This window comes from Thamnophis sirtalis, unplaced genomic scaffold (genome assembly GCF_051295495.1).
Source record: "Thamnophis sirtalis isolate CommonGarterSnake01/CBP01778 unplaced genomic scaffold, rThaSir2_p1.2 scaffold_11, whole genome shotgun sequence".
NCBI classification, from domain to species: domain Eukaryota; kingdom Metazoa; phylum Chordata; class Lepidosauria; order Squamata; family Natricidae; genus Thamnophis; species Thamnophis sirtalis.
In genome coordinates this window covers 15,420,959-15,444,919 of record NW_028261391.1, presented here as the reverse complement: position 1 = coordinate 15,444,919, position 23,961 = coordinate 15,420,959, and the positions used below count along the sequence as shown (strand labels likewise).

The following is a 23,961-nucleotide window of genomic DNA, read 5'->3' as shown; positions in this document are numbered from 1 at the left end:
ACCCAGCTCTAGATTCAACTAGTCTTCAGATCATAAGGGTAGGGTGTGGTCCATTGCAAACTTAGTGTCCTTCCTGAATGGGACGTTGCATGTGCTTTTACATTTATTGCCAAGGCATGTTCATTCAGTCCATCAAAACCCTTGGTGGTCCTTGTTGATTTAAGGGGGGAAAAAAACCTTTGAATCATTGGGTTATTTTTATGACGTCTAAGTGCCTCAGGGATGTTGAGCAGGAGGTGTAAAGTAAATTATATGTGGAAATGCACAGAGTTGTAACCCTTAGGAATCTCTCCCAAATAGTGTTGTTGCAAATTGTGAAGCATTGCTACATAACTCTGTTCACCTCAATCAAACAGAGGTGCACAAGATATGTTCCCTCCCCACAAAGCTTCATAAAAGCCCCCCACCCTGGCAGATATTTTCAATGTTATTTTTTAAAGTACCAGAATGGGGAGAGACTGGGGAGCCATCATATCAGCTCTATTTAATCTTTAAGTCAATTGAAATAACACGTGCACCCTTTCCTTAAAAGCCTGTGCAGGAAAAAACAAAAAAGCGAATCCATTCGGTTCCTATTCTAGCCCTGCATGAATTGAAAGAGTTCTCGTGAATTGTGTCCCAAGCTTTGCATCCTCTTGCATTCAAACAAACAAATAGTTCTGCATATTTTTTTTAATCTTCTTTGGGTTTGGCTTGCATTGTACTTCTTTTTTGGTCTTCTCTTTTGCGATGACACAAGGCAGCGCGATGGCTCAGTGGTTAAGATGCCGGGTGTGTTGGCTGGAAAGCCAACATTCCGGGTTTGAAACCCGAGCATCCCGCAACGGGATGAGTACCCATCTTTGCCTAGCTCCTGCCCACCTAGCAGTTCGAAAGCATGCAAATGCAAGTAGATAAATAGGTACCACTTCGGTGGGGAGGAAACTGTGCTCTGCGACGTCATGCTAACCATGGAAATGTCTTCGGACAGCACTGGCTCAACAGCTTTGAAAAGGGGATGAGCGCCGCCCCCTATAGTTGACAACGGCTAGCAGAGTTAAAATCTGCAGGGACTGCTTTCCTTCCTTCCTTTGCTATGATACAGTGTCCTGTATTATTCATTCATTCCCATAACCAAAGTAATGGGGAAACCAATATTATTTTTGTTTTAGGATTATTTATACTATATACTGCATTCAGTACTTTAAAATGCCAATTAAAGTGCAATCTCATTATTTATTGTAAAAATGAAAATAAAAAATGTACTTATGTACTAAATCTCTCCCCTTATCCCACCTCTGACCCCCCTAGCAGCATACTATTTTTTTTTCCTATTTTGTTTTATGTAAGTATAATTTAGGTAAAATATTTTCATTCCCCAGCACCATTCCTAGTATTAACCTTCTTATAGTATATTGTATGTTTTAAAATGGGAGTGTTTTATGAATTGCCAAAAAAGAAGACGAAATAAATGTACCCATTATTTCCTGTGCACAAATAAACAACCTTTGCGGGGACCACATCCATTCCATCTGCGGTACATTAAAAACAATCATCTTCAAAGTTTACATGTAGCCAAAAAAAAAAAAAAAAAATCATAAGCATCTTTTGAAATAATAGTTTGAAACTGATTATTCTGTGTGCCTCTCTTGATGTAGCAAACTAGTACAAAGGTTCTCTTATTTTTTTTTCTTTCCTAATGTTAGTATGCATATTTGCCTAGCAAACAAATGATATTGAGCTATTTTCTTTCTTTTTTTAAAAAAAATCTCCTCTTCCTGTTTTGGCTCCAGTTTTGGCCTTGACAAATGTGGTATTGTTGTCATTGTTTAATTCAACTTTATTCCTTTTTATATAATACTCGGTTGTCTTCAAATATAAAATTATTTTTAAAATTTTTTAAAGAATGTAGATAGAATTAGCTGGGCTTTGATCTCATTTCAATCATTGGGAACAATTAATTAGGAGTCATTGGAAACCTGTTAGTCGTGGTGGCTCTGAAATCCTTTTCATTTTTCTGGATTGGGGGCAATCCATTTAGAAAGCCACACCTTTGTGAAACAGTTGTTGTCACTTTCACTGTGCCTTGTGATTATCAGCCCACTGTCATAACAATTCTTACCATTTTTGACTTGAGCAGAAACTTACCATATTTTTCGGAGTATAAGACGCACCTTTTTCCCTCAAAAAAGAGGGTGAAAATCTGGGTGCGTCTTATACACTGAATACAGCATTTTTGCCTCCCCGCCCCCTTCACCAAAATGGCTGTGAATAGCCTTTAGGAGACTTCCAGAGTGCTCCTGACCTGGAGAGAGCAGAAATGAGCAAAAAACAGGTTGCTTTTTGTTCATTTTTGTCCCCCAGCCCCGAGGAACTCTCTTCAAGCCTTCATGCCCTTTTTTTGCACACACACAAAAAAAGACTATTTTTGGGAGGTCTGCAGAGTGCAAAAACTTTTTTTCAATTTGCCTCTTCAAAATCTTGGTGCATCTTATACTCCGAAAAATACGGTACTTATTGCATATGCTCTCAAAGTTTGCAGGCAAAGTCAATCACTGGTTGTTGGGCTCGTTAGTTGGAAGTTTTCCCACTGATTTCAGTGGGGCTAATGCGGAATTTCAGCGGAAGAGTTGAACATAAGTCTACCTGCAGGAAATGGAGGGAGATCCCCATCAGAGCAAATCGGTGCCCTCAACCCTTTGGTTTCAAGATCAATATTTTCTCTCCCTTATTTTTAAGGGAGGGAGTTAATTACACCAGCTGATCACGGGGGGGGTGTTCAAATTTGTTTTTACTAGCGGTTCTGTGGGCATGGCTTATTTTAATGGGCGTGGCTTGGGAAATTTATGTTTCAGATTGGAGATGGGAAATAAAATATGCTGTAAAACGTTTCTTTTAAAAAGGCCAAAGAAACCAGCAACATGAGCCGCACCGAGCTGAACGCAGGAGAGCGGGAGGGTCCGAAGAGTGCATGGTTTTGTTTGCTGCGTGTGAACTCCGGGAGGGGAGCAGCCGAGTGAGGAAACCAGCAATCTGCCGGCTGCTAAGCACCATCCTCATGAGTAAACTGCAGATTATAGGCAGCCGGCAGATCCTGGCATGCTTACTTGCCTTTTTGCTCCCTCCCTCCAGCTCGCAGGCAGCAAACGAAACTGCCACCTCCTGCTTCCATGCATCGAGGAGGCAGGGAGGCTCGCTCCCACGTAGGAGGTAGTGGTTGCAAAGCCTCAGGGCTCCCTGAGCAGCCCATGTGTGCTACCTGTGTGTAGGCACTAGGAGGTTGTTGTGTGGACACACGTGGTAAAGACGAGGCAGGGCGAGTGTTAGGCAAGCTGGTTCAGGGGGCGTGGCCAGCCAGTTATCACTACCGGTACGGCGACCCATGCCTAATCACCACTAGCCATTCTCCCGAACCGGTCCGAATCAGGAGCAACCCACCTCTGCAGCTGATGGATTAGAATAATTTCCTCTTTTGAGGTAAAGTGCAGTCCTGTTGGCCTCTCACTGGGTGATGAAGGCATAGGGAGAGTGGGTATTTGTTGGGAGCTTCACCATGGATGCATGTGTCTAACAGGTTGTGTTTTTGTTGGTTCTCAGCGTAGTTTAAGTTGACTTTGTTTTAATGTAATTTTTTCCCCACTGCCCAGAGTTCCTCAGATAGATGGATAGCTATATAAATCCAATGGATAAATAAATGTGAGGGTGATCAGGTGTGACATCTGTCACCCCATTGATTAGCAGGTTTCATTTGGCTGATCTGTCTGGCTAGGTGAGTGTCCCCTTCCTTCCTAATCTTTCCATGCCTCTCTTTCCTGAAGCTGTGCTGGGTGGAACAGGACAACCATCCAAGATAGGAGTGTATCATCTTCAGCCGATAAATAAGGAAGGAGGCGGCTAGGAACATGGAGATGTCCTCATTGTGGTCTCACGGTTGGCAGTCCCCAATCCTGGTGGGATCATTTTGATCCTGCCCAGAGTAAATTTCTCTTAAAGGACATCAGTCTCCCCAGCAATAAGAAAGTTCACCCAGTTTCTAATGCTGTTGTGAACAATTGTGAGGAGAACATAGGATAGCTTCTTTAATCCAGAGCCAACCATTTGTGTGTTGTAGACAAAGAATGTCATTTTTGTGCAAGATTGAAGAAAAGTGACCTGAAGAAAGGTCAGATGCGTTTCGTATTTTTATTGTAGTTTCCACATCTCCCCCATTTGTGCATACTTACCCGTACGCATGCCAATGCATTTTAATTGCCAAGTTAGATTGACTCAGATATCATTGTTTATCTTGTAGCTCCTTTCCATACAGGACAATTTCTAATGCAACCATTCTGTAAAAGAGATAATTCCACCCATTCCTGTTTCGATTTCCATAACTGTCAATGTATGGAAAGAAAGAAAAATGCTTTCTATTTCCTTGTATGTCTTTCCTGGCCCAGCCCCAGTCAGTATCGGCTGTGTGAAATCAACTTCCCTTATCCCCAGTTTTGTGTAAAGAAATTGTAAAAAAAATAAAAAATACAATATGGGGAAAGTATTTTAAGAAGTTATTTAAGAAGAAAAAGAAACATTTTTATATTATCTGCCTTTGTCCTTTATGAACTTGAAATGTTGTAGTTTTCTAATCATGTTTTGTCAGCAACAATAGATGAGTACTCTCTGTCAATCATCGAAAAGTGCCCTAAAATTGAATGTTTCTGAACATTATTCTTGCACAAGTTAAATTGAAAAAGAAAATTAAAAGTTGTTTTTTTTCTTTTTGTTTTGTTTTTTTACCTCACTTGTAGGACATACATTCCAAGCTTTTCAACTTTGAAATAAATAATCACAAGTTTTCTTGTAAATTTTAACTATTTCATATGCATTGTATTAAAACTGCCATATCAATTTTAATGTATAGATTTTTGCAGATATTACGCTATGTATGTAAACTGTTATCTGTAGTGTATATGTAATATATTTATGCCCAATAAATGTTTTAATTCTTTCTTGATGGCCAAAGTTCTTTATACGAAGGTTCCTCCATGAAAATCTTTGCCCCTATAGAGGCTCAACTGGAAGATGTGTAAGAATTGCAAATATCAAAATTCCTAGCTAACAGGATAGCAATATTAGGCAAGGTTATAGGTAATTATTTTCTATGTGTAATGGTTATGCCAAAACCCACTCACAGTTTTATCATAACCACAACTAGGACCAGAATTTCCATTGCTAAGCAAAGCGGTTGTTAAGTGAGTGCCACCCAATTTTATGACCTCTTTTCTTTCATTGTTAAGTGAATCACTTCAACTGTTAAGAAGGTTGCTTGTTGGGAAGGTTGCAAATGGCAGATGTGGGACCCTAAGATGCCACAGCTATTACAATGCAACTATTTGGATGCCATGCATTGTGGGGATGCTGCAACAGATGTTAAGTGAGAGGATCAATCATAAGTTTTTTTAATTTTAAACAGTTGTTAAAGAGATGGTTGTATATGAATACTTGTATTCGTATTGCTTTTAGCTTCTCTTGTGGGTCAAAATTACTTATGGCTTTTCTTTTCTTTCTTCAAATGTGAGGCAGATGCAGGCATATTTCCCTTTATAAAGACTCCACAGTCCCATTTTTTTTAATCTGTGAGGTTTATGACAGATGTTTTCGTCCATGAACATCTGTGGAGAGGACTTGGAGTCTACTTTTCTAGGTCTGAATTTCTTGATAGACTTGGGTCTTTGTGTCACATTCATCCGTCTCTCCATCTATGTCCAACTTCTGAGAGGAGTTTTAGTGCTGTTGGCACCAAATCAAGAAGTTTTGCTTCTTTCCCTACCCAAGAGTTGCAACTGAAGGTGTTATACTGGTGGCATTTCACCCCACCATTTGAAGCAATGATGGGATTCAAATTTTTTTACTACTGGTTCTCTGAGCATGGCTTTATGGGTGTGGCATGGCTTGGTGGGCGTGGCTTGGTAGACGTGGCAGGGGAAGGATATTGTAAAATCTCCATTCTCTCCCCACTCCAGGGGAAGAATATTGCAAAATCCCCATTTCCTCCTGATCAACTGGGACTCGGGAGGCAGAAATAGATATGGGTGGGGCCAGTCAGAGGTGGCATTTACTGGTTCTCCAAACTACTCGAAATTTCTGCTGCCGGTTTTCCAGAACTGGTCAGAACCTGCTGAATACCATCTCTGATTTGAAGTCAACATTCTTCAAGATATTGGAGAAGCTTTGCACAAAAGATATGGGGATAGGCAGTATCTTGGGGGGGGGTGTTATTTATTTGTTTGTTTGTTTAGGAAATTGGTACCCTCACAAAATAAGGAGTTGAATGTACTTCAGAGTTAGGTTTGTTACTTTTATGTATGTGATCCAAGCTTCTATTAAAAATAAGGAACCACTTGTCTAGTTACTTTGGCAGCGAAACTGACTACTTCATAATCTTGAAAATTACTTGAAAACATAATGATTTGTGGATTAAAATAGTTTATTTGAGTGCCATATTAGAACATTTTTTTAGCAAGAAGCCTGGAACAATGAAATTTCAGAGGCACGAATAAGACTTTTCATCACTTTTGAGTAGATTATATTCATTATGTTAGTAACAATAGGTGTAATTAGGTGTGTTGATAAATACAGGTAGTCTTGTTCATTTAGTAACTGTTTAAAGTTACAATGGCACTGGAAAAAGTGACATGGCCATTTTTCACACCTATGACCATTGCAGTATCCCCATGGTCATGTGATTACAATTCAAACCCTTGGCAATTAAGTCATAGGTATGACAATTGCAGTGTCCTGGGGTTTGTGAGATAATTTTTGTGACCTTCTGGCAAGCAAAGCCAATAAAGAATCCAGATTCACTTAACGACCATGTTAGTAACTTAACAACTGCAAGTGATTCACTTAACAACTTTGGCAGGAAAGGTCTTCAGGCAAAAAGGCAAAACTCTCTTAACTGTCTTGCTTAGACACAGAAAGTTTGGGCTCATTTGTGGTCATAAGTTGAGAACCACCTGTATTTTATACTATACTGGCTGATAACCTGGCGTTGCCCAGGTATTTATCAAAGGGACGTCAAAGGGTTTGTCTGACAGGGAGCCATTGAGAGGGGCCTTTCTTCTCGCTGTGATCATCATCCCTGCCCTCTCCCTTCCCCCTCCCATGTGCTCCTCTTTCCCCTCCTGTCTACAATCCTGGCACTTTGCCCCAAATCCATGAGGCGCTTCCCCATTGGTCCACTGGAGGGTGAACGTTACACCTGGATTTCCAGGGGAAGAAGCTGCAAAGGAACTGACATCACAAACAATTTCCACTCTAGGATGCCGCACTCGCTCTCTCTTTAACGGCCCAATCGTTCCAGAGTTATGCTGGAACACACACACACATACATACATACATACATACATACATACATTCTTTTTATTATATATAGATAGAAGAAAGATGGAAATTCTAAACAACTTTTAGACCATTTACTTTTTCCAATAAAAGGAAATATCTATAGCTCAGGGTTGAACTGTAGCATTCTTGGTGTTTGGTCACTATATTATCTGGCTGAATAATGAAATGTCTGCAAGCAAGCAACTATGATAAGGGAGCACAAAGAAACTCCATGTTTGTATTTAAGCGTATTGCTTTTTGTATAATAATCCTATATTGTTTGCTTGGATTTCTTTCTTTCTTTGTGTAGACACTGTGTTCAATTATTTTTTAAAAAACCATTTCTAGGGCAAGAAAAGCTGATCTATTGTAATGCTTTCCCTTCCTGATCATCCATTTAAAGTCTATACAAAGTCTTCACCAAACGCACAATGGGGACTTGAGAATAAATTGAGAATAAATTCCAATGCAACAATGCAGAAGCAGCCAGAAGTTTAATGTTTTGAAGAGCAGCAGATCATAGCAAACAAAAGCAAACCACAAATCGTATCCAGAATAAATCGAGCACAGTACTTGTCTTGAAAGGGTCTCGTCTTCTCAAATTTGACCCAACCAATTCTGTTGAGCAGAAAAAAATCATAATGATACGATTTGGAGAGTAGACCCATGGATTTTACAGGGGGGGAAAACGGTATGAAAGTACCAGATTTTACAAATACATCAAATACTGATTTCATATTTTAAAGCCCTGAGATCATGTACATCATGGCATAACAGCTGGAAATATAAGTCACGTTGAGTCAATAATTTAAACAAAACCAAATACTTGTATTTCCATGTGCTTGAAAGGATTAAATTTTGTGAACCTTGCTGTGCCTGTACAAACGTAAACAGTAAGATGATTCTTGACTTGCAACCACAGTTCAAAGCAGAATTTCCACCGCTAAGCAATGCAATGATAAGGAGAGATTTCACATCACTTAGTGACAGCCTTTCTGGCACTTTGCTGTTGTTAACTGGATATCCCCATTGCTATCGTTAACTGGATATCCCCATTGCTATCGTTAACTGGATATCCCCATTGCTATCGTTAACTGGATATCACAGGTCATTTTGCAAGTAATGACTTCTGTGAAGGACACAATGGTTTTAGAATATGATACATAAAGAATAAAAATAAAGTGCCCACACCAATCCAAGCCATTCCAGCTCCAAGCTTTAGTAACTCACTCCACCCACCTTTTTCTTCCATCTATGTTCTTTTGGCCTCTGCCAACCTGTGCTCTGCAGATCATCCTTGTCTTCTTGCTCTCATTGCTGATGAGACATGCCCACAGCCTAGCCCTCACACATGGATGTCCAGCTCCAGCTCAAAGCACCATAAGAATCAGAAGCAAGCAAGCCAGAAGTAACTCCAACTCTATAGCCTATTAGGAAGAGCATCCACAGATCCATGGTGTACCAAGAAGTCCAGTCCAAGTTCAGTCCAGCAATGCAGCCCAAAGGGGCTTCTTGATACAATGGGTCAGACCACATTTGCTTGGTCAATTGAAGCAAGAAGGGACTGAAGGTCATTTGGGACCAATAGGCCCTAGATGGAAGCGAGTTGAAGTACCTCTGGGGACACAGCAATGGTTATAACTTTGGACATGGGTCAAGTCATTTTGTTCATTGACACTGTGATGTTCAATCACCGAACAAACAGCCATAAGTCCAGGACTATTTGTATACCCCATTAAAGATAGGTTGAAGTCAAGGATTTACTGCTTAACCTTTTCCTAAGGTTCCATTTCAAATACCCAACCAGGACATCTGGACATAAATTAGGACTCTCACATTGGGGCTGCAAAATGTAGACCAGGGGTGTCAAACTCAAGGTCTGGAAGCTGGATCCGGCCCATGGGGTGCTTAGATCTGGCCTGTGGGGCCACTCTGGAAACAGCAAAGGAGCTCTGCTAATGTAAACGGAACTCAAGAGGGCCATGCGTGGCCCTCCTGAGCTCCGTTTTCTCTAGCGGAGGTTTGCAGAGGCCATCCCAGCCAAAAACGGAGCTTGCAAGTGCATGTAGCCCTCCCCGAGCGCCATTTTCATTGGCAGAGGGTTGCAGGAGGTCATTGAAGCTGAAAACAGAGCTCAGGAGACAGTTTTTGCTGGCAGGGCACTCGGGCCACCAAAGGCACTCACACACCCTGACACAAGTGACCTGCTGGCCACACCCACCCCAGCCCCCTGAGGTCAAACACAACCCCGATGCTGCCCTCAATGAAATTGAGCTTGACACCCTAGATCTAGACAACCATTAGATAGCAGCAAAGACATACAACTCCCCAAACCATGTTATCATCTAATGGCCCTCTGATTAAACATAATTTGAACATCAGAGTAAATGCCTACTCAGAGTTAAAGATATTTTCAAGGTAATTTAGTGAAGACAATCCTTTGGACAGAAATCTGCATCTAATTCTAGGAACTCAAACTTTACCTCAGATGGTAGACCCAACTGGCAACAAATACCATATTCTATGCTCCCATTAATTAAGCCTTGATGTAGTGAGTTTGAGGAGAATCATTCTCTTATGCTTCTGTATAGCATTGATGATCATAATAGTATCATTCTGATCCATATCTTACCTCAGACATTCTCTTGAAGCTTAGATTTTGAGAACAAAGGGTGTTTGCACCCTCCCCAGGCTCTAGAGGCTTTCCTCGAGGAGGGTGAAAATGGGCCCATTTCTGGACACCCGGGAGCCCCCCCCTCTGAGTCTCGCGCAGACCTTGCACTTACCTGGCATGATGAATGGCCCGTGTGGAGACTCCTGGGAGGGGCGGTGTGGGTGGGCGGGGCCAGACAGTCCTTGCAACAACTGATTCGGTGAACCGGATGCAAAATTAATATCAGGTTCGCCTGAACTGGTGCGAACCGCCTGAGTCCCACTCCTGTGCTAGACACACACACTCCGCTAGATACCCTCCCACACTCCACTAGAAGGAAGTTCCCTGAGGATGTGCTCCCAGCATGAGTCTGAAAGCTCGGAAGGCAAAACCTCTGGTGGGGTTGACCCAAATTGCATCCTGCAATATTATCCTGGGACACATATATTCACCTTCATTCATAATTAAATGTACCAGCTACCATTCACTTTTTGTTGTTGTTGTTGTTGAAAGAATACAAGTGAGCTAGCATTCTCCCTGGTACTACTTTAAAAAAAAAGATTTTAGCATTCGCTCTGTGTGTTAGACTTGAAGGCAGGAGCTCTCTAAAGAAGAGCATCTGTGCGGCTGTACCCAAAAGAGATATGTATGCTTGCTACGAAATTAAAATCGAATGTCAACCATCATTTGAGTCTCTCATTGTCTCCTGATCATTGATATGTGCAAAGCTGGGTTTTGGCATTTTCAAAACAAGGTAGGAAGGGTTTGTGTGTATGTGTGTGTGTGTGTTTCTCAAAGTCTCCTACCACTTCCATTCGGGACAACTTAGGTTCCCATTATTTGGCCAGACCTCATTCACCTATCAGTTGGCACAGCTGCTCCCTAGGGCACAACCTTCTCTGTATGCCATGATCTTCTCAATGCCATTGGTCAGAAACGGATACCTTCTACTGCAGGGGTGTCAAAATCAAGGCCCAGGAGCCGGAGCCGGCTTGCAGAGTGCTTAGACCTGGCCTGCAGGGAAACAGTGAAGGGCTGGACCATAATATTTCTGCCAGAGAAAACGGAGGTCGGGCGGGCTACATACGGCCCCTCCGAGCTCCATTTTCACTGGCGGAGGGTTGCAGGAGGCTGTTGCAGCCAAAAACAAACCCTGCGAAGGTGGCACTCGGACTCCCACCGCACAGCTCCATTTTCACTTGCAGATGGTTGTAGGAAGCCATCCCAGCCAAAAACAGGAGCCCATTTTTGCTGGGAGAGCACTCAGGCCACCATGGGCACCCCCGATATGAGTGCTGTTGAGCTGGCTGTGCCCACCCTGGCCACGCCCTCCCCTTCCCAAAGTCAAGCACAACACCGAAGCGGGCCTCAATGAAATCAAGTTTGACACCCTTGTTCTACTGGGTTTCTATCCCCCGGACCACCGCAATCGTCTCTTTGGGTCCCTTGTGTAGAAAGAGTCTTGATCCACTGCAGCTTGACTATCACACTGATGAGGTGGCAAACAACCCATAGCAGGCTGGTGCATACTGTTCTCCAGGGACGAAGGAAACCATCCTTTCTTATCTCTGTCTAAGGCCTTCCTGCCTACATAGGAGAGGGAAGCCTCCTTCCTTTCGATGACATTCCTGTACAAAACGCACACAGATCCCACCCTATGGGGAAACCTTTTCAAAGAGCGTCTGCATCACAGCTGGTTCCTCCCCTTTGTGCTGGGCTGCACAGCACAAAGGCAGGTACTCTCAGTCCACATTTGTGCTTTATAAACCCAAGACACCTCAGTTCCCATCGTTATGCATAGAATCATAGGCACTGGAAACGATTCAAAAGGGCAGCTGTTTCACCCACTGCTGATGAATATATTTACACCAAACACCTGTCGTAATATTCCTCGCAGCTCTGCGTGGTTTTTTTTTTTTAACCCCCCTTTTTCGTTTCCATACCTGAGTTTTCAAATTGCAAACCCTCCCAATCATGGAAAGAAAGAAGTGTGCCATCTTTTAGCCAGCCTGGATATCTTTTCCCCCTTCTCTAGTGGCTTTTAGGGAAACCTCGGTCCAACCTCTGCCGTCACGTCGCTGTGGTACTGGACTCTGTCCAAGTGTGGCATCTTCTCTCCGTCATCGTCAACAGCTTTTTCTTCCTCGGCGGCTTCATTCCGAAGAGCCTGTAAACGGCTTCCCGGTATTTCTTTGACATGATGTTGTACAGGATTGGGTTGATGGCAGCGCTTAGGTAGAAGAGAACGAAGGAGACCACGTTGCAGTACTGGCTGATAACGGCGATATCCAGGGATTCCCCCTCGAAGGATTTGGAAAAAAGATAACGTCCTAGATAGAAGGGCAGCCAGCAGAGGACAAAAGCCAAGACCACCACCGCTAGTTAAAAGAGAGAGAGAGAGAGAAAGGGCAAGTGCATATGAAGGTGAATTAAAATATTTGCTCAGGTTTCTCTATTAAATTCAAGTTTCAAGGCACAGAAGAAAGAAAAACTCAATTGGATTTCGAGATGGGAATCTGGACTTACCCATTTTGGAAGAAGAAGCAGGAGAAAAGGAATGCTTCAACTATTCTCCCTGTAACAAATGTCTTAGGATAATAACAGAGTTGGAAGGTACCTTGGAGGTCTTCTAGTTCAACCCCCTGCATAGGCAAGAAACCCTACACCGCTTCAGACAAAAAACTTCCAGTGTTGGAGCACCCCCACAACATCTGGAGGCAAATTGTTCCACTGATTAATTGTTGTAGCTGTCAGGAAATTTCTCCTTAGTTCTAGGTTGCTTCTCTCCTCCAGCTGTTCCTTGTTGTTCATCAAACAACACCTCTAGAGCAGTGATTCCCAAACTTGGCAACTTTAAAACTTGTGGACTTCAACTCCCAGAATTCTCCAGCCAGCAGAGCTGGCTGGAGAATTCTGGGAGTTGAAGTCCACAAGTCTTAAAGTTGCCAAGTTTGAGAACCACTGCTCTAGAGAACAGTGACTAGAACAGTCAGAACAAGAGGCCATTGGAGAAAGATGCAAAGAGAAACCAATGTTGCCCCCTCCCTTTCTTCATCTCTCATCCATAAGCCTTGTACAGAACTTACTATTTATTTGGTTTTATGGGAAAGTTTCTGGCCTTGGGCAGCTGATAATCGGTCAACTTGTCATCAGCCTTATACAAAAGAAGGTGGTATCATTTTTTACTTACATTGTTTCTCCAAAATGTTAAACAAAATACACAAAACCTCCTTGAACGGATGAGACAAATGGGGCACAAAAGAAGCATGGTGTGCTTTGCAGGTTCCCCAATTTGCAACCCTGTTGCAAATCTTGTTGCCGATGTGTTATCAAAATCATTTTTTCATTTCATTCCCCAACAATATTTCTACTCAAGGCCCCAAAAGATCAGATACCATGTTGGTGGCTCATTTGCAGGACAAAGCCTTATGATCTAATCTTTCCTCTACCATCATCTCATGTACCAAGCAACTCCCCCTCATTCTTTACAACAACTTCCCCAGGTATCCAAAGAGCTACAATAGAAAGGAGAAGTTCACACAATCCTTTGCACATAATAGCAATAGTATTTAGACTTATATGGGAGTTGGATGTCCAAAATGCTATGCTAGGACACACCCTGATCTCAAAGTTGGTTCTATAACTTATCTGATTAGTCTCTCCAGGCACTTTCACAGAATTTGTCCTCTCAAAAAACCTCTCTACATCCAAAACAGATAGGGAATTCCATGCCCGGCTGCAAGTAGCAATAGCACTTACACCTATATACTGCTTCATAGTGCTTTTACAGCCCTCTCTAAGTGGTATACAGAGTCAGCCTATGGTCCCCAACAATTTGGGTCCTCATTTTACCCACCTCGGAAGGATGGAAGGCTGAGTCAACCTTGAGACTGGTGAGATTCGAACTGCCAAACTGCTGGCAGCCAGTGATCAGTGGAAGCAGCCTGTAGTACTGCATTCTAACCACTGTGCCACCACGCCACATAAACCAGGTAACATGCAAGCTTCTATGGTCCATGGTATTCAACCTTATTTTTTTTTTAAAAAATCTCAGTTACAACTAAGTCTTGTTTATGAACTGACACACACTAACTCAGTGTTTCTCAACCTTGGCAACTTGAAGATGTCCGGACTTCAACTCCCAGAATTCCCCAGCCAGCATTCTCAACCTAGGCAACTTGAAGATGTCTGGACTTCAACTCCCAGAATTCCCCAGCCAGCGAATGCTGGCTGGGGAATTCTGGGAGTTGAAGTCCGGACATCTTCAAGTTGCCTAGGTTGAGAAACACTGCACTAACTTATTTCATTGGTTTCAACTGGATTTGGGATTATTTAGAATCAGACTTAGAAAGGAGATTTAGTAAAGAAAAATAATGTGGAAGTACATAAAATTATGCACAGAACGGATAAAATGAGAAAGGGGAACTTAAGTTATCTTCAAGAGCTGAGACACAGAATGCTGGAAGTCAAGGATCTTGACAAGCAAAAAGTATTATTATCCACCAAGTCACTTTTGTAATTCATCATAAGTGAGATCACAGGTGGTTGCCACTTACTGGTGGAAAATAAGGCGAAAGATACATAGCTACAAGCTAAAGCACCAATATATTATTTCAAGAGTCACAGGCAAGATGTTGTTCAACGCCAGCTTGTCAGGCCTGGAAGCCATCTTTTGCATTGGCCTTCTGGCCTGCCAGATTTAATGCTGTGGGAAATTGGGAGGGGGGGATTATGTGGAGTATGGGAGATATATAGTCAAAATAACATTCCTTTCTCAGAGAGTCAAGGGACATCTAGCTCTGCACCTGGAGGGACATCTAGCTCTGCACCTCTGCACCCTTTTGGTATGACTGGGAGGCATCTCCAGGTGGGGTGGTGCCTGATTGGACCGTGTGATGGACATGTAGGTGCTAGGCAGAGACTTGGACTTTCATTTGGGTGGGGAAAACTTTCAGATTTGGGTTTTCCTAGATGTGCCAATATGACATCTCTAATAAAACGGAACTTTGAGGAACTTCAAGCCTCAGAGTCTTCTTTCGTTGGGGGTGTTACTTGGAACCCTCACACAGCTCTTATTAAATAGGCTTCTTGCAGAAGTCTGGTGGAAAGTAGGATACAGACTTGGGTCTGAGCTAGAAAGTTGATCCTATATTCTTCTAAGAAAATAATTTCCCCTTGGAGTCCTGCCACAGAATATAGGTAAACACAGATGAAATTATTTCTTAGGAAGACCATGGAAGTTTTCAAATGATATCTTGCCTGCGGTAGAAGTTTCTATGTCGGTGTTAATGGGCTTGATAGATCGATGATCTCATAACAATTCCAACTGAGAAAAGGAGATTTTCTCATTTGGGGTACAACTGTGTTTTCAGTTGTTGAAAATGAAAAGGGTGGGTTGTAAATCAGGGCAAAGAATAAGGTGATGATCAACCTGTTAAGAGTTGCCATGGACCCATAGGATTCATTGGTCACAGGAATAAATGTAGTGCAGTGGTTCCATTAGGAAGACCCAGATTTAAACCCATCCTCTAGATCCGTGATGGCGAACCCTCTCTGTGCGTATGCAGAGCTCTCTCTGTGGCCATGAACAACATTGCCAGCTGCTCTTCGGGTTTTGGTGTGTGCATGCATGCCGGCCAGCTGATCTTCGCGTGTGGCTGAGCCCTGGAAACCCAAACCACTTGGCTGCTGTGCATGCGCGCACTGGACACCTGGCATTTAGGTTTCCAGCGCTCTGACACACGCAAAGATCAGTTGGCTGGCATGCAGGCGCATACTGGAAAACTGAAGATCAGCTGGCCAGCACATGCATGCACACTGGCCAGCTGGTTTTTGGGTTTCTGGGGCTCGGGCGCATGCAAAGACCAGCTGGCTGATGCGCATACACGTTCGCATGTTAGAAACCAGAAGACTAGGTGGCCAGCATGCACATGCGCACCGGGCAGCTGGTCTTTGAGTTTCCGGGGCTGTGGCTCATTCCAGTTTAGATACATGGTGTCGAAAAGATTTGCCATCAGTGCTCTAGATAGACATTTCATTGAATGATTGAACCAGTCACTCTTTATCTCTGCCCACGCTACTCATGGGAATAATATCCTGATTTTAGCTGCCATGAGCCATTGAAAGAAAAGTAAATCTGGTAAATACATATGATATATCCTTGACCCTTTTGTTCCCTAAAGCCATATAAAGTACATTAAAGTCACCTTCAAATTAAGCCTGGTTCCTGGTGACTTTCTGGATATAGCCATACAGTTCTTCCACTGATTTAACTTTGGAGGGCATATCAGTGGTCTCAAAACTTTACCTGTCCTTGTGATAATGGGAATAAACAATCAACAAATAAACCTGCCATTTTCTTCACTGTAATATCTCTACCCAACTTGGATATCTCTACCCAAGGGAACCTTTTTACAGAAAAGCAGCAAATGTTCATCACTCAATGAATGTTTGGGAGGATAAACAAGTCTTCATCTGCCATGGAAAGGAAAAAAATACTATCGGAGGTCTAATTGATTGGGCTCTCATGTTTCAGATTTGGAGTTTTGAGGAAGAGCAACAATGTTCCTTAATTTATTACGACAGTCCACGGGTGGGTTCCGGCTTCTTCTACTGCTGGTTTGCTCAGGGCGCGCACCTGCGCAGTAGGTTAAAAATGCTTCTGTGCATCTGCAGAAGCAAAAAACAAGATGGCAGCACCTGTGGCGTCACCAATAGAAACAGTTCGGGAGTGTGGCTGGCCAAGTTACTACCTACCAGTCCGAACCGGTAGGAACCCACCTCTGCTACAGTCTCATTTTCAACAATGAAGATGTCCTGAGATTTTCTACTGGAATGTCAAAATAATTGGGCCACTTTAGAGTCCCCAAAGCAGATCAGAGGAAGCATCATGTGCCTGTTGGTCCAAAATGTTTGGAGTCAGTCTTGGGGGCGGGAAATGGAGGTTGAACTAGATCCTTTCCAACTCTGTTAAATCTATTAAGATCTCAAGCATGCAAAATGAGCCTGATGAAAGATGGCTAAAAGTTGGGTTACGTTTAGCCTACTAAGAGATTATTGAAGGGAAACATGAAGTCAGTCTTTAAGATCTGAAGAGCTGTTCTCCAAAAGAGGTGTGGACCTATTCTCCATTTTCACAGGTGAGAATCTTGTAACATCTTAAAATAACGACCTTCCAATAAAATGCCACGGAGAATTTATTGTAACTCTCATTGTGATTTATTGGGGGGAAAGAACCAAATCGCCATGTCTATGTTGAATGTTCTTCAGAAAAGACATCAGGGCTGGGAGAACTGGGTGGGGGGTGGATGGCAACGGAGGGCAAACCATGTCAATTGAAAGGCAGCAGATCCATCTGCAGTCAGGACTATAACCACAAAATACTCTAGGGCAGTGTTTCTCAACCTTGGCAACTTGAAGATGTCCGGACTTCAACTCCCAGAATTCCCCAGCCAGCGAATGCTGGCTGGGGAATTCTGGGAGTTGAAGTCCGGACATCTTCAAGTTGCCAAGGTTGAGAAACACTGCTCTAGGGATTCTGTTCCACTTAACTCAGAAATAAAATTCTACAGTAAGTCCACCAAAAGAAACAAGAATGACTGAAAGCCTAAATGATTGCAAATTGACACTTTTTGTAGCTATTACCTTCCTCTTTGGATCACATTGAAAGAGTCTGGGAGACTACGGAGTCAATAACTATCTCTGGAGTTAAGTGGCTTTATATTTTTTTAAGTAGTAAAGTGAAAAAGCCCAAACCTTTTTATTGTGGTTTGTAAAACCAATGACTTTCTATAGCAATACAGAAGGACCATTCCTTTTTCTTTTCCACAACAATTTTGCAAAACAATTTTTTTCCTTTCTTAATCTAATTAATCTAATAAAACACAATGTGTTTTGATCAGGTTAAGTAAAGTCCTTGCATAATTTGTTAAACATTTATTTACTTAAAACCTTTGTATAGCTACCCACCTTAAAACCAAACTATGGGGAGCTGACAACCTAGCAATAACAATATATAAGATAAAAGTTCCCCTTGCATATATGTGCTAGTCATTCCTGGCTCTAGGGGGCGGTGCTCATCTCCGTTTCAAAGCCGAAGAGCCAGCACTGTCTGAAGACGTCTCCGTGGTCATGTGGCCGGCATGACTAAATGCCAAAGGTGCACGGAACGCTGTTCCCTTCCCACCAAAGGCGGTTCCTATTGTTTCTACTTGAATTTTTACATGCTTTCGAACTGCTAGGTTGCCAGAAGCTGGGACAAGTAATGGGAGCTCACTCCGTTACCCTGCGCTAGGGATTCAAACTGCCGAACTGCTGACCTTTCTGATTGACAAGCTCAGGGTCTTAGCCACTGAGCCATCGCGTCCCATAACTTAGCAATAACAATATTTATAACATATAGTTATATGTATATTGTTACTTAGCAATAATAATATACATATAACTATAAAAACAAACAAAAAAACCCAATAAAAACTAAAATCTGGTGCTGCCATCATATTACACTGATGCAACCTATTTCATTTACGTATATCTTTGACATAACTCTATCTACTCCAGTATGTTATGGCAGGGCTATGGCCTGAATGTAGAAAATTAAAATGATACTGACGGTCAGATCTTCAGTAATCTATAGGGTAGGGGCTGCTTCCAAGCTCCCCCAGTTCTGAAACTGGGCCACTGGGTTGCTATCAGCCAACACAATGGAGGCAAAGTATGCATCACTGCCCTTATCACAAGGTAAGTCCTATTAAAGAGTCTTACTGGTGCTTGGTCAACTTCTCTTTTGGTCTTCCCAACAAAAACACTTGTCAACAATCCTCAAATCCTACCTACTGAGCCTTCCCAATTCACAGGACATCTGTTGGGGGAGGAGGTCCAAGAGGTCTATGGGATGGTCATACAATCAAAGCACTGCCCCCCCTTTTACATGGGTTGAACATGAAAAGGGGTGAAGTTTTGACCATACAATCATGGATTGACCTTTGGATACGACTATGCAGATGCCCCAATTGAGTTCATCCCTGAATGAGTGTGTTCATAATTGCAACTACGCAAGTGATTCTCCCTGCATTCTATAAAGCTTATTCTTAGTAGTGTACAGGATTATGACAACGGTGTTAACTTTCTGGCTATGATGCGTTCATTTTCCTCCAATAGTAAGAAGCAGAAGTGCAAAGTTTGCACTCCACAAGTCTTTGCAAAAGATGCTACTAAAACATAAATATTTTTAATGTAACTAAAGGAAAAAAGCTATTAAATACATGAAGAGTGATCACTGTTATTTCTAGCAGTGTTATATGTTTAACTCTTTGTAATGTTTATTAAACATGAATCTCCTATTCCAGTCCAGGGTGTATCTGAAGGCAAGTTTGTAACTATTACCCTTTGTCACATATTCCCAAGCAAAAAACTGTACCCTTCAGACTTGATTGATTTCCTCGCTCAGGCTTCAAAGTGCAGGATTGTGACCCAATCAGCTATCTTTTATCAGTTTCTCTAAGGGAAAATAAATCTGTAGATTCTGACCATCATGTCTGATCAGCAATGTCTTAAAAATCTATCCAACAAAATGTTCAATCTGATCATTAAGGATCCAGTGGATATTCATACCAGAGATGTTAAACTTGATATCTTTAACCTGAGTTAGGCTATGGCTCAGTCACAATTTGGTAAAGTTATGACTCCATATATTGCAGAATGCTAGAAAGTCGGTTAACCAAGTTACCGTATTTTCCTGACTATAAGACGCACCAGAGTATAAGATGCACCAGGATTTTGAAGACGTAATTTTTTTTAAAAGGTTTTGTGCTCTGCAGGCCTCCCAAACCCTCTGCACGCCCCATTTCTTGCAAAAAAACAGGACATGCATAGGCTTTGGGAAACTTGTAGGGTGCTCCTGGGGACTGGGAGGGGGCAAAAACGAGCAAAAAACAACCTGTTTTTCACAAAAACTGGTCCATAGTTTGCAAAAAAGGGGCATGGATAGGTTTGTAGATTGCTCATGGGGGATGGGGGGAGCAAAAACAAGCAAAAAACAGCTCATTTTTTGCTCATTTTTGCCTTCCCCAGCACTTTGCAGGCCTCCCAATCCCTCTGAACATCCATTTTTGCAAAAAACGGAATGCAGGGGCAGGGTTTTGGGAGGCCAAAAATGCTTTATTCAGTGTATAAGACCCACCAGATTGTCACCCTCTTTTGGGGGGGGAAAGGTGTGTCTTATACTCCGAAAAATACAGTAGGTGTTCTGCAAACTGAACCTTTAAGTAGTATGACGGTGTTTTATGACTTTTCCAAATCTGTAAGCCTTTCCTAGTTATTTCAAAGATGTTGGAAAGTCATAGCAGGAAGAGATGTGATCATCAGAGCCTTAAGCATCTCACTATCTGCATGAGGAACCAAACAGATATTTGACCTGACCTGACCTGACCTGTTGACTGAGGGTAGTGAAAAAGTACAGCCTGCAGGAGCCCAGAGGCAATCATTATTTCATTTTTCAGGGTCTTCAGATCATGTACTCAGGTTCTTATTTACGTTTTATGAACATACCAGTTCAGTTCAAAATGGTACACTTTTTAAAGTTATTTATTTATTATATGAATATGATGCTTTTCTTCCAGTAGCTCAAAATAGCATACCTCCACCACATTTCATTTTTTGCATCAACCACAGCAACAAGCTTGTGAGTTAGGCTGGGCAGAGAGTAAATGGCGGGCTCGCAGTCAACTAGTCAACTTCCATGGCTGAGGATGGAGTTGAAGCTGGGTGTCCACTTCAAATCCATCTTAACAACTCTACTACACTTGGAGGCATGGAAGCTAAACTTGAGTGGAACTTTATGATCAGTCCTCCTATCCACATATCCAGATGGATATGTTCTAGATCAGGACCTCTTGGTCAAATGACAGTCTGGAGAATCACTGAAGAAGAATCAAACTTTTCATTATATACCAATGAAACATGCACAGCGAGTACAACTAGTATATAACGCAACCTGCTAAAAAATGTAAGACTATGCAAGCTATTTTAAGTTACATAGCATTCTTAATCAATCAATCAATCAATCAATCAAAATAAAACTGGAAGGGACTTGGAGGTCTTCTAGTGCAACCCCCTGCTCAAGCAGGAGAACCTATACCATTTCAGACAAAAAGAATGGTTGCTGGAATTGGGTATGTCTAGTCTGATGAAAATAAGGCCTAGGGGTGACATGATAGCAGCGTTCCAATATCTCAGGGGCTGCCCCAAAGAAGAGGGAGTCACGCTATTCTCCAAAGCACCCGAGGGTAGAACAAGAAGCAATGGATGGAAACTAATCAAGCAGAGAAGCAACCTACAACTAAGAAGAAATTTTCTGACAGAACAATTAACCAATGGAACAACTTGCCTCCAGAAATTGTGAATTTTCCAACATTGGAAGTATTTAAGAAGAGATTTGGACAACCATTTGTCTGAAATGGTATAGGCTTTCCTGCCTGAGCAGGAGTTTGGACTAGAAGACCTCCAAGGTCCCTTCTAACTCTGTTATTCTATTCTAAATGGCTATCCAATCTCTTCTTAAATCTAATCTGAAGGACATGTTCCGTGTTACTTAAAATGTTGCATGTTCCAACATGACTTTTAATTGATTCAATAGGCAATATTATAGATCTCACATCTTGGATTGACAGCATAAGCAGGCTTGTCTTGTTCAAAAAAAAAATAGATCTGGTACCTTACCTAGCATTTTTATTGTTTGTCTGTTGTACTTGTCCCTGATGGAGGTCTTTGGCCCAATATTTTTCTTCTTTCGCTGCCAAAGCTTTCTCACAATGAGGCTGTAGAGAACGGTCAAGCAAAAAACAGGCAGAAAAAAGAAGACACTCGAGGTCCACACCATAATGTTCAGCAAACCTGAATGAATGGCGTACTCTGTGATTCGACATTCATTGGTATCCAAGGGATTTGTCCCATTCTCATGCGCAACTCCAACCAGAACAAAGATAGGCCCGGCACTGACAAAAGATATTACCCAGAGCACGAGGATAAGGAGTTTGACTTTGGTCTTGGTGATCATCGCCTTGGCCCTGAGTGGAAAGCAGACCGCAAAATATCTCTCGGCACTCAGAGCTGTGATGTTGAGTATGGTTGAGTATGTGCAACACTCACTGACAAATTGGAAGAGCTTGCAGAGAAGATCCCCCAAATTCCAGGGCCGATACTGCCAGAGGCGGAAGAGGTCTAGGGGCATGCAAAGGAAGATCAAGAGATCCGAGAAAGCCATGCTGGAGAGGTACAAGTTGGTGGTTGTCCTCATATCCTGGAACTTAAAGACCACCAGCATTGTCATCATGTTTCCAAGAATCCCAGTCGTGAAGAACAGCAAACAAATGACAGTGACACCTGTGAGGAGAGGTACAGGGAACAGGTAGGAATCTTCAGTCTGTGTGTTGTTGTCATCATCCATGATGAGCAGCAAATTGTGCTTGCTATGCATTCAGTCAGTGTTTGTTGAGCTGAAGGGACTATCTCAGCTGCTTCCTCATATCTGAGAAGAACGAGGCAATGGGCTCTGATGATGGCAAAAAAAAAATAGACAGTTGAGAGAAGCTAAATGAAAGCAAACAAGCCAGGTAAGCACGACATGGATTGGAAGGGGAGGAGAAAGAGGAAATGCAATCTAACTTGAAAACTGTCCAGTCCCTTCATGAGATTCAGCTCCCTCTAACAAAGTAACTTCATCTGCCATATTCGTTGTTTTGCTTCTGCATTAATCATGAGCTGATTCACATGTCTATCTCGTCATTGGAGTTCTCTCAGTAGGAGGAAGGCTGCTGAAAATGGGAGTGTCTACCTTGAAAATGTGTGGTTCTTTTCTCCAGAGGGACCTACTCACATCCATTTTTGGATGGAGGCTGCAGTCACTGGCTAAAAAGCAAGCACGGAGGAACCAGAATATAGAAGCAACACTCTGAAAGAAACCAAGCTGCTGCTTCCACCCCCTTCCACCCCCTTTAACCAATTATGACCCTTTGTGTCAATGTCACTTCCACTTCTGACACCAAAGTGTTTGTGAAACCTTTTCCACCAACAGGCATTCTTTTGCATTATTTACCTGGATTATCAAAGGTCACTGTGGTATAATGAGAAGCTCAACCTGTGAATTTGATAGTACCAAGACACCTGGAAGGCATCAGTTCAGGGAAGGATCAATTATTATGCAGTGAAATCAGCATTCAAGAACTAGTTGACCTATCAAACTCAATCGGTGTATTTCGGGACTTCTAAGCTGCATTCACACAAGAAACCCATTTTCTAATCTATTACGTTAAGCATTAAACTCCTAAACAAGTCCACGATAAAATAATCCGAGAATAACAATGGACAAATGTAACAAGACCAATTTCTAAATATTTCATGGACTTAGTTGTGTGAATTCAGCTTTATTCTCTTAACCTAGCCTAACCGGCAGCATTTTTACAGGGATAAATTTTACCTAAGGCAAATGAAGCTCTGTGAAAAAATGGTTTGTTGGTCAGCAAGAGTAGAATCCAAAGTAAATACCTAGATATTTAGTTTATCGTGCTTTCAGTCCACATAAATGTTTTTTTTCCAAATAACTGATGAAAATTAATAAAATATAATGTAATAGTATAGTCTTTATTGTGCCAAATAAATACAACAAAACTGAATAAATAAATACAACTGATGAAATATAACAAACTATAAACTCACTGTGAAGCTTGCACTTTTCAAAAGTGCTGAAAGGAGAGGGGGATATCTTACAGTTTGTCTGTCCTTCTATCCGTTCATCCATCCATCCATCCATCCATCCATCCATCCATCGTGCTACCCTAGTCAGATGCAAATCACCAATCACTCTCAATCTGGAGTAATGACAAGATCCTGACACACTCCACTGGATTCTGCTTGTATGTGTCTCAACCTCATTGTTTTATTTCCTTTTTATTGCGGAACGTTTGGATCCAATC

General features: G+C 42.1%; 1 protein-coding gene across 1 annotated transcript; it reads right to left on the bottom strand.

Moving 5' to 3' along the window:
- Positions 1–12,061: 12,061 nt before the first annotated feature.
- Positions 12,062–22,466, bottom strand: GHSR (growth hormone secretagogue receptor). The gene is made up of 2 exons (XM_087726063.1): positions 21,710–22,466; positions 12,062–12,369 (listed from the first exon to the last, which is right to left on the bottom strand). The coding sequence occupies exons 1-2, from the start codon at positions 22,464–22,466 to the stop codon at positions 12,062–12,064; spliced, it is 1,065 nt and encodes a 354-aa protein (XP_087582189.1).
- Between the last annotated feature and the right edge of the window lie 1,495 nt (positions 22,467–23,961).

Excerpts from the sequence above, each read along its gene's own strand:
- GHSR (XM_087726063.1), bottom strand. The coding sequence starts at position 22,466 with ATGCATAGCAAGCACAATTTGCTGCTCATCATGGATGATGACAACAAC. Across the intron at positions 12,370-21,709 it reads ACAAACAATAAAAATGCTAG|CGGTGGTGGTCTTGGCTTTT; the intron begins GTAAGGTACCAG and ends TCTTTTAACTAG.